Raw genomic sequence first — 11635 nt, 5'->3', positions numbered from 1 at the left:
CGGAGCCGGACCCCACCGGGCTCGTAGCCGCGGCGTGCGGCTCGCCCGCGCCGCCGAGGGGGCGGGGGAGGGGCTGCGGGGGCGCTGTGTCTCCCCTCCCCCGCCCCCGTGCAACGGCGGCACGTGGTGCTCCCGGGACGCGGGTCCTCAGACGCCCCCCTCCCTTCCCCCACCCACAGCGAGCGCGGCTTCGCGAGGAGCTTTTTATAGCAGCACCGACCCGCTCCCCGATGGTGGGGGGGGGGGGCGGGGGGTGTGTTTCTCGCCGCGCTCACGTTACCGTGCGAGTGCAATGTTAAATAAAGCCGGGGGAGGAGGGGAAGGGAGTTCAGCGCGCGCCTAACCAAGAGACGGCGTTAACCAGAGGAGCTAAAAATAGCCCCGAGCGCTGCAAAGCCCATAAACCGCAAGACGGCAAAACCCATCGATCCGCCGCTGAATGGAGCGGCCGGGCGGATGAATGGAGCGGCCGGGCGGGCGGATGAATGGGGGAAGCGGAGCGCGGGAGTGAATGGGGCCCGCCGCGCCGGGCGGGCGGGCGCCGCGCGGGGGAGCTGTGGCGCTGCGCCGCCGCCGCCGCCGCCGCGCGGCAGCTGGAACCCCCCCGGCCGCGCACGTGCCGGCGCGGGGGCGGCTCGGTGTCACCTGGCGGCAGCGGTGGCGGCGGCGGCGGCGGGCGGGGCGGGGCGGGAGGCGCGGGGGAGGCTATAAAAGCGTCCCGCCGCGGCACATGCACACTTCGGGGAAACTTCCTAGCCGGAGCGGCCGCGGCGGCCATGGGAGGAGCGCCCGGTCCCGTCAGCCCCTCTCCGCCCTAAGGGCGGGCAGCCCCGCGGCGGAGGGCGGCTGCGGCCGGGACCCCCGCCCCGACCTGTCCCCTCCCCCCCCGCGGGAGGCATCGCTGGCGGGCGCGCCCGCTCCGCCGGCACCGGGCTCCGCACTGGGAGGAGGAGGAGGTGGAGGTGGAGGTGGCGGCGGCAGGATGAGAGTGAACGGGAGCGAGCTGAACAGCTCCGTCCTCCCGCGGGACCCGCCGGCCGAGGTCTCCCCGCGCCGCCCGCCCTGGGTGACCTCCACCTTGGCCGCCATCCTCATCTTCACCATCGCGGTGGACCTGCTGGGCAACCTCCTGGTCATCCTCTCCGTCTACCGCAACAAGAAACTGCGGAACGCGGGTAAGGGGCCGCGGGGAGGCCCGGGAGGGGGGGTCGCCCGGGGTGGGGGCTGCGGGGCGCAGCGCCGGGGTCTCTCCGTCTGTCGGTAAAACTTTGCCCGGGCGCGCAACTCCAGGGCCGGGCGCTCCTTGCCTTCATCCCCAGGTAGCGGTTATAGGCTGTGACACATGCCGAGGGCTTCGTCTTCCCTACCGAGTCAGTGATCGAGCGGGTAAGGGTATTTTTAGCGCCCGCCACCGAATCGTGGTGCTATTTTTAGCTCTCGACAGTTCCCACCTAGCAAAAAAGAGAGGCAAGGAAGCCTTACTTAAGAACGAAATTCAGACGTGGTACTGGGGATGCTGCTGTGGCATACGGTGTGTGCCCGCGCATGCTGGATGCTGTTCTTCTGATTGATTTTTGCTCAGTTACAGAAATGTCTCCAGTAATAAATACTACGGTTGGAGCTTCAAAGCGAGCAAATACTAAGTTATAGACGTTGCAGGATTCAGGAAGAAAAACCACCAATAAAACAAACCAAGACAGTCGTTTCATTTTCTTTGTTCACCTCCTACTTGCTATCTAGGTCTTTGGGGAATGGGAAACATCTGACAGAAAACAGATTTAGGCACATTCTTTAAAAAAAAAAAAATCTCGAATTTTGACAGGATAGAATCTGTGATGGTCGATTGAGTAAATCCCTCTTAGTTCATGGATTATTGGTCAGACGGGCAGGAACTTCTTCACATTCATTCTGCTTTATCATGTCAGACCAGCTGCTGCGCACGTGTACCAAATCTGTGCACTCAAAACCCTATGCATCTTTCATTGAAAAAAATACAGGAGCATGTGAAGAGAGCTGCGTTGTTAATGAAAGCAGAATTTCACTCCATGATGACTGAGATGCTGCTTTTATTTTTTTCACAACTGGCTGTCAGATTCTTTATTATAACTCCACTAAGTTCATTAGCTAGTGGTTTAAAATTAATCTGAGGGGGAACTTGAGCCCGGGCTTTGCTGTAAGCTAACCTAATGAAGGTAGCTAATACTGGACTCTGGCAAACAGTGGCACACTTAGCTTTTTAAGGTTAAGTCAGGTAATTCAAATGGGTTGTACGTTTCAGTTTTATTCAGCCATAGTGGAATGCCAACACACAGGATCAAAATGAAGACTAACAGATTTTATTTTTTTTCTCCCTCTGGTTGCCACTGATGTAAATTCTAAAAGCTATGTTCTCTTCTCGATTTCATTGACAGAAATTTAATTCACTGGAGCTGGCAGGGTTACGCATTGCAATACTATATATTAGGAGAATCAGACTCCAGAAGTCCAAGTCAGTGCTTGACTACCCCAGCTCCCTGGGAGATTTTCAGGTGGAGGGAGAAAGGGTCCAGATAGGCATATCACTGGGGTTACTCCAGGGGAAAGGGTCAGATTCTCCTCCCCCTTAATTACTAAATACATACTTCAGCACTTCTGTGGGGAGTCTGCAATACAGACATGTCTGGTAATAAGTCTGAAATAAATGTGGTGCCTGTTTTCTGGAAACATAACTGAATCCTTGGGCTCTATGTGTGCGCATATTCTCTACTGTAGATCTCACGTAATCCCTCTTGAATCCCAACATGTGCTCACTTGCTCACTCTTACTGCATTTCTTGTTCTTGCCTTCTCTGTCATAGCGGCTGTTAAGAACTGCAGCAAACTGGCAACAGTTATCTCCTACAGCTAGGAGAACAAGCATTCTTCTGAACGTAAATTATTTTAGACTGGAACATGAACTAGATACTGGTTTACCCTCTGAAATTAAGGATTAATTGAAACAAGTAGATGCTTTGTACAAGATGGGAAATAGTTTTTAGTCTGTTTTAGGAAAAATATAATTAATAACAAGTTTTTTAAAATTTTTAAGTCTTTTTTTTCTTCAAAGTAAATATTTTTTTAGTACATGGATAAAAGGAAACTTTGGAAAGAACATAATTAATTAAGATTCAAAAAGGTGTGCAAAGTGTTTTTGATAAATCCTGCAAAAAACCTATGCCTGGGCATAACTTTACTTATGTGAGCACCACTATTAAACTTGGCATTGAATTAAGAAAGGGTTACTCAGGTGACTAAATTTATGATGAGGCATAAGTATTTAGAATACCCTGGCCTAATACTTGTGAGTATGAAGAAGAAAGTTTCCTGAGTCTTGTTTACACTAATTCAGATTATTCAGGAAGAGATTACATTGAAAATGATCTGATTTATACATACAACTAATTTGCAACTTGCTAATTATAAAGACAGTTACAACTTTTTCAGAGCTGTAATAAGAAAGAAACTTCTGATTTTACAACAACCTATATTTATTAATAAGTCTTTTGCTGGCACATTTATTGAGGAAAAAGGACACAGGATGAAAATTCCACTGGAAAAAAGGTCAGGGAGGAACAGAAGATACCTCCTGAAGAAAATGTATCTCATTGAAGACTTTGTTCCTTCTTTGCAAGAGAGGACTAACAGAGATAAGGAGTATTTAACACTTTACCAAAAAGGTGGATTTGGTGGGGGAAAACATCTTGCATCTCTGTCCCAATCTCTATTATATAAATATTTTTGGAAGATAACTACAAATTGAACCTATGGACTTATGATTAAAAAAGTGCATTGGGAAATAGTAGGAAGGCCTAGAAAAACCTTCTCAACAAGTGGTGTAACCTTCCTGACAGTGAGAAGGTTAGTAAAAGACACTGATCAAAGCAGAGAAGTCAGTATCTCAAAGAAGTTTGTCTCAGCAAGCGAGGAGTGTCTGATACTACAGACTCCTTCATAGTCACAAGCATGGCTTCAGTAGATGCTCTTCTAGACACAGAAGCTGATGATGCAACTGGTAGGATCCTCTTTTATTTAATGTACTTGACTTGTAATAAGTTTCATAGTTCTGGTCTGTTCTTTTTTTTTCTTTTTTTCTTCTTTTTTTTTTTTTTTATGGTGGCTTTGTAATCTAACAGGTGCCTGACACCAATTCAGTCCTGATGGGGACAGCTGTGATTTAATGCTAGCCTATGCAAAGACTGAATTTGGTTTATGATGTCTGTGATCTTTTAACTTTGAAACAAAGTTCAAGGGAAACGTTCAAGGCATAAGGATTTCAATGGCCATATCTTGATAGCACATTCATGCAGCTTGAACTTCAAATGGATGTGCTTTCTTTAATAATTAATTTTAAAAAGAATAATAGCTCATTTTGAAAAGAAGTTTGGTGTAAATCATCCTAATGTGTCTCGTTTTCCATGGCTAATATTCATAGATCAGAAATAAGGTCATTCAACAGTTCCACCCTGAAAAGATGAAATAACTAGCCTTAGGGAAGGTGAATTAAAGAACTACTAGTACTTTTTGCAACCAGTGGAGTTTTTACTTGATCAACATTGGGTTAGAGCAACTCTGAAAACTGAAGAGACCATTAAAAGTGATTTATGTAATATTACACACAAATTCAGTGATTGCTAGTATCCTTATGCCTTTGTTGTTACCCATGCCAAGAAAAACAATGCATCAAGAACAAGGTGAGAGAGCAGTTCTAAGTCTTTGACTATGGAGATTAGTTTACCACTTGTTACATTAAAATGTCAGTTGACGTGCACCTGTATTCCAGTGACAGGGCCATTTGGGTACTCAGTGGTTGCAGGACTGGACCATTCTTAAGGTCAATGAAGAAAGCTCTCTTTTACACCTCTTGCTCTTCTTTCTCTTTCTTTTGAAACTGTTCTCTTGGCCTGGTGGGTTGCTTTTTCCTGGGCGCTTTATGTGCTGAGGTCCAAAGGTGCCCTGGCTACCCCTCCAACTGATCCCTGTGTTGGAAGGGAACCTCCAGCAGGCAAGAAGAGAGCCCCAGCAGTCTCACCCTCACTCTTCAGTGCCTGTCCTGTCTGCTAACACCTGACACGAGTTGGGGTAACACAGGGACTGGTGCCAAGCTGGTAACTAGCACCTACCACATCAGGGCAGAAAGCTTCATTCACCCCCTTCTCGCCCATCTCTGTTCTGTGTTAGATGCATTTGGGGTTTTGTACTTTTTCCCAGGTTTCCCATGTCCTTGGCCCACATGTTTTGTTGCTAAAACTCTTGGTTTTGTTACTAGTGAAGAAGGCAGAGAGTAAGTCTGACACTGCTGAGGCCCCAGGGCCCTAGAGCAGCAACATAGTTACTTCAGTAGGACTGCACACATGCTTAAACTTAAGTATTCGTTAATACTTTTCTGAATGAGATGGCAATGAAAAAGGGGAAAAAAAGACAATGTTTGTATGCTAAATCTGCCTCAGCTGTATTAGGTCCAAACACTTCTGTAAAGACAGCTCTGTGAGTGCTCAAAAGAATAAAACTCAAGAGTAATCTCTGACCAAAATCTGTAAGATCAGTGAAGTTACTTATGGAAGAAGTAGGGAACACAGCTACTTATGATTTTCTTTTTTTTTTTTTTTTTTAAATCCAATTTTTGTTAAATAGTACAGCCATTGCAGAATTGGGGGATGAGATCTATCAATAAGAATTTTATTTTGGAGGCTTTTTAAACTGGCCCTGGGTTTTGGTTTGAGCAGTATAAGAATCTAGTTGAGGAGTGTTCCTCTCTTAGTGCATTTTCTAGAATATAAACTTTAAATATAAGAATGGAACTATCTTTTGATAATCAGGTTGGAGGTCTAATCAGCCTTTTCAGAATATGATTGTTCTTGATGATGTTTTGGTTTTTAGTTTTAAAATGGTAATGTTAAATGCTCTATTAAAGATTGTTTTATCTAATAAATGAAACTCCTGTTGTGAATTCAGACTAATGGAATCATTGTTTCTGTCACAGGTGGTCCTTGGACTTCTTTTTGTGCCCCGAGAGACAATGGGTAGCCCGACAAATATTTGACTCGAGGGAGATAACTTGTAGAAGATCAAGTTGTAGCGCAAATTCAGGGTTCTGATGAAAACTGGGATGTTGATGGCAATGAACATTATTTCAGACATGAATAACTTCCAGTATTAAAAATGGTAAGCTGTTTGGGAGAAGGGAAACTACCTAGTGGAGATGCTGACCTTTGCCAATTGTTGAACAGAACTGAGCATAAAAATACAGTTTAAATAAAGCTGTTCCTCAGACTGGTTTTGATTGAATATTTTACTGAATCAAAGGTTTACTTCAGAAACCTGTTTAAATGGCACTGTGCTGTCAGTGACTAAAGGTAGAGATGAGTATTTCAAATAATTAATACTCTATTCTTACTAATATGTCTGTCAAACTCAGCTATGTGTTCTTTCTGCAAGATTCTGCATTCTGAAGTTTATAGAGGCACTGCTTTTTCTAGTTTGCTGCTGCCAGCAGACAAGGGTACTGATATGCTATGCTACTTGCTGTCTCTTTTAGGTTATTTTTTTGAGGGGGTCTCTCTTTCTCATTAAGTTTATTTTCATCTTTAATCTTTTCCTTAGCAATTTCTGATCTGCTTCTATTCTTCTCTCTTTTCTATTTCTTTTTACACTATCCACTTTTCTGTCTTGTTATAACATAGATACTTCACGTCTTTCTAGCATAAGACATCATCAGCAAGTCTAGTTTAGTGACAGAAGATGCTACCAACAATAGGCATCCAGTGCTGATATGACAACGTCCTCTCTGTTTATACAAAGAGGCTTGCTTTCCTAGGGCAATAAAAATGTTGCAGTGTCAATTCAATGCTATGCATCACAGTTTAATTTTGCAACCTCAAGAACCTTGTCACCCTTGCTGTTGGCAGTTTTTCTTCTACTCACGTCCATGAGCTGCCCCAAATTCCACATTTTCCGCTCCTGAGAAACAACTACCAACCTCTGTTTCAGGAGGACAAGTGTTACTAAGAATTTTTCAGGATAACAGAACACAATGTTTTAATGTTTGCTTATTTAATAAACAAATAAACTTGTATTTACATGTGTAGTTAAGTAATGCTTGGAACTGTAATACCAATGCTGCTACTGAAGAAGTGTTCTTTCAAAATCTAGCCCTCCTGAAGTCAAAAAGATGGGCAGTATTACAGTTCAGTGGGATAATCGAGGTTCCTACCTTACATGACAGAATAAAGGTCTGATTATCTTCTTACTTAGTTTTAAGAATAGATAAAATATACAAAAAAACTTTACCAATACCCTTAAATTCAGATAAGTGTGCTGCAAACTTCTTAATCTTTTCTTTTTCAAGTACAGCAGAAACTAAGGTATAATCAGTAAGTCTATTTACAGCTTTTAGATAGTGACTTCTGTAGCTTAAATAGTTTTGTGCTAGTAACTGACTAGTAAGTGTACAAAGTTTTGTGCCCTGTAGTAGGTTTTGGGGTTTTTTTAATGAAGTTTGTTATCTATAGAGAAGGCAAACTTGTACCCCTTCCTTGAAGAAACACCTTGCACCAGAAGTAAAAGATTTGCAGCTCATTCTTTTGATTTTATAAATGATCTAATATAGTACCAGGTCATATAGTTAGATATGCTTTTTGAAGAATAGTTATTACCTTATTGATGAGCATAAAAATGCAGCTCTTGATCATCTGACAGTCCTGTACTTGAGTTAGGGACTTGAATTAGGTTGTCTTGGTTTTGGGGAGGGGGGTGAGTTGGATTTTCTTGATCATGGAGGACTCCTCATTTTTTCCATTGCTAGAGTTCTAAGAAAAAGCCCTTCAACACTTCACTCAGACTCTCTAATCTCCCCTAACTCTGAAGGTCCCTTGCTCTCTAAAACAAAAGAGACAATAGAAACAGCTGATTTCAAACCCTGCTGTGTGTGACCAAGCACTGGAATTCTCTATTCAAATACATGCTAAGTAGCTGGAAAGGTTTATGGATTATTTCTGGTTAATTATATTTTATTTTTTTGTCCATACCTTTAAACAGACTTCACCTACCTTTGTTGTGTAAGTTGGACAGGATATGTAATTTTTCCATTTAGGCCTACAGAAACCCCATTCTACATGATGTTTACATGTGATTCTACATGTGATGCTGAAATATAAGGTCTATTTATGTTCTATCACCTTGACTTTTCTTTTGGAGTGCAGATGCAAGATTAGCAAAACTAACTGCTCTTCAGGGAGAGGTTACCAAGCAGAGGTACTCTGTGCTGACAGAGGTCAGCTCCTCCCTTGGTGCTTGGTATTGCGTGAGGTCAATCAGTAATACTGCTTTTGTTAGTCGGTCATTTCAGCCGCACCTGAGTATTAGCCTAGCGTAGTTATAGTACAACTGTCAGTACTATGTTATTTAACCAGACAAGATGGTTAACTCTATAGCCATTGGCCAAAGTGATGAATGGGCATGAGTACAGGGATCGGCCTTGATCAGTCACACCATAGAGAAGTTTCAGCAGATACCCATCTTCTTGTGTGTTTTGAGGAAGAATCGTGAATGTTCTTTTCCCCCTGGTGGTAGCTATGGATTTCATTTGATGCTCCTGTTTTCCAGACTGAGCGATGAGCAGTTTTCTGTTTCTCCTTAGTCTTACTTGATTTTTAAGGACACATTCATCTCCCTGTCTGTGTTTGGGAGAAAAGAAGTGGTTTCATTTTCAGAGGTAAAAGAGTATTCTTAGCCCAATACAGTTAGGGTATGGACATTTTTGTGTTAGAGATATTGAAAGGAAGGTACCTCTTTCCATGAATTTTCCTCATTAACAGCCACTACTTGCCCCTTCAGTCAAACATCGCGAAGTCACTCATAAAATGAAGAATTGCAATGCTTTTTTATCCTCCTTCAGCCCTCTTGGGATATTTTCTTTTTTTCCTTAAGTAACAGCATCCACAGACTTATTTTGAGACTGGATATTGTTGAAAATATGGGAGTTACATATTATGAAGAATCAAAGTTTGCATAAATGCAAAAGAATCAGTTACTTCAGTTGCATTTTTGTTTCATTTTGGATGAAGAATTAATGGCCTATAAATAAAAAAACCCCACCTGTTTTTATTAATAGTTTGTGTGTATTTTGCATTAATATGTTCTGTCTTAATTATAGTACATTAAAGGTATGTCTCCAGATTATCTCTGGCTGTGTAATTCTGGGGTCTGCCTTCTGTAATTTGGGTATTGTAATATACTGTAATGCCTGCACCTAACATGCAGGTTCACATAATTGCAATTTACTTCACAAAACCTAGGTTCCTCCCCACATTTCCATTATGCCATATTACATCTCCAAACCTTCCCTGAATCTCTGTTACTGAATTAGTTCTCACTTAGAACAAAAGATTGAAAAAAAACCTTCTCGATCATCAAATCCAATTTCCAGGTATAGTAGGTGTTCATACAAATCCTTTCAGAATCACCTTTCACCTTAAGTTATAGCTTTTTCTCCTTATTCCAACTCAAGAAGGGTATTCTCACTGCCTAAATGTATTTTCTGTCAGTTTATATGCTTTTGCTATGGTACCAGTGTTACTTAACATTACTTAACATATCTATTCTTGTAATGAGTGGGAATTAAAACATGACCTCTTGGCTGTCATTTTGCTAGTCCAAACAAGTTGGATATCAAATTCTATTAGTCTATTTACAAAATAATCTTCCCCCTTGTGTGAGAGAGCACTACCCCCAGGAGCATGCGTCATCTCTGGAAATACCTTCCCTAAAAGTGAAATCCTGGTTTTACTGAAATCAACAGCAAACCTCTTACCAAGGTCAGTGCCTGTCTCCTTTCACTTTTCTGGCCGTGCTGCTTGCCCATGACTAAGAAGGCTGCTGTACTGCTAACAGCCTTAAACCCAAAGTGTGGTAAGCAGAGAACTCTTTACCATAACTTTGGAGTCAGAACAGGATTTTTGTTGGATCGCTGATATCCTTGCAATAAAGCTGATTACAGATCAGGGTCATAAGTGCCTGATCTGTATATCCTGAGGTGGGTGCATCACGGGAAGCCACTTACAATTTCATGTATGGTTGGTATGCAAACTATTAAGTCTGAGAATTGATGCTTCAAGAACACCCCTGGGAATAAAGAAAACACAAGAGACCATCTACTGCTGCAATGCTGTCCTTTCTGGGGCTTGGGGGTTTTTTTTTGTTTAACAAATAGAAATTACGTTACTTGGGTCAAGGACAGTTTGCTTGTACTAGAGTTGTCTAGTCAGATCACATCAGTTTATCCTTGATACTATCTTTGTCCTCGTCTGCTTTCTAGGAACTTGTAGTTATTTAATATGTTAATTAAGCAGAATAAATTTCAGAATTGGGGTTTTGCTGCTATAGCCTCATTGTACAGATTGTCTGGTGGTTCTGTTGCAAAATACAACATCAACATATATATATATGATGTTCCTTTGGAAATTTCTCTTATCAATCTGACTATCTCTGACCACTATCTTTTTAGCTCTCCTTTTGATTTTTTTCTTGTCTAAAGAACTGTACTGTTGAGAATCTCTGCAGCGCCTCATAAACCCGTCTTATTCTCCCTTCCCGATGATGTAACACATTTCAACACCTGTTGCTAAGGATTTTCTTAGCATTGGCTGTGACTTGTTTTGGGGATATACAGAAACACATTTATATTAAAACATATGTAAATCCTACTTGTTTTTACCACGTTGCAGAAGGTACTCATACCAAAGTTTGTTTCATTTTGTGGTATACTTTGGTTTTATGAATTTACAGATATAGATGTATCTAGAAACATTTCCTCTAATTATGTGGGTATTTTGTAGAAAGCACCTTTTCATTTTCCCTTTTTTTTTTTCCTAATGCAGCATCCACTGGCACATTATAACTCATATTTTAGTATATTGCTTGTGAATATACACACTCTCTCTAGACATGAGAATCTTTCGTATGTAGGAGAACAATATTCAGCATGTCTGACAGGAAGGAAGGACGGTAATGTTTCCTTATCTTTCCTCCACCTAGACACAGGTGGTGGGTTTACTTCATGGTATAAATTAGAACAGTTTCAGTGTTTCTGTAATTCATGCTTACTGAGACAGCTCCCACAGGGAGTTATGTATCGGTGAGTGTCATGTCAACATAGCTTTCACTGGCCAAGCTCATTCTAACTATTCTGTGTGTAAGTGTCCAGGACTACAGAGTTAACACAGTAATCCTCATAAGGCTGGATAAAACAGCTTCTCATCTCCTCTGTATACTGGTAAGTACGGAGAAGAGAGCAGAACCAAGTTTGTGTCTTAGCATATATTAAATACCTAATGTAGAGCTCAAAATGCTGTCAGATTTTCTCGCACTTTCTTGCAGCAAAGGTTTTTGAACATTGCTTTTAGGAAATAATTGGGCATTTCTTTTGCAGCTTCTCTTACAAATTTGTATACATCCTAATCCTGTTTTTTGCAGCTCTTCTCCTATTGCCTATTCAGTGTATCCCACTACTGGGAATCTCTGCAGTGGCTGATAAGATTGTCAACTACGAACATTTTTTTGGTTGCTGGAAACCTGCCTTGATTTTCATAGTTTTTATGGCATAATACTTGTCTTGTTCATAG

At 42.0% G+C, this 11635-nt stretch overlaps 1 protein-coding gene across 2 annotated transcripts in view; it reads left to right on the top strand.

The window, feature by feature from the left end:
• The first annotated feature begins 733 nt into the window (after nt 1-733).
• MTNR1A (melatonin receptor 1A) overlaps nt 734-11635 on the top strand; it is a 61970-nt gene continuing 51068 nt past the window's right edge. Inside the window, exons 1-2 of one of the 2 annotated variants that reach the window (XR_008234111.1) lie at nt 982-1175; nt 5998-9653. Coding sequence is in view for 1 of the 2 variants with exons in the window: in XM_052779903.1 (XP_052635863.1) it covers nt 983-1175 (193 nt within the window). In the remaining variant the exon portion in view is untranslated. Of the gene's footprint in view, nt 1176-5997; nt 9654-11635 lie in introns of those variants that run through there. The other variant, XM_052779903.1, reaches the window with a different exon arrangement.

The sequence above is a fragment of the Harpia harpyja genome, chromosome 2 (genome assembly GCF_026419915.1).
Source record: "Harpia harpyja isolate bHarHar1 chromosome 2, bHarHar1 primary haplotype, whole genome shotgun sequence".
NCBI lineage: Eukaryota > Metazoa > Chordata > Aves > Accipitriformes > Accipitridae > Harpia > Harpia harpyja.
Note: the sequence above shows the minus strand (reverse complement) of the source record. Positions and strands in the feature narration are given on the sequence as shown.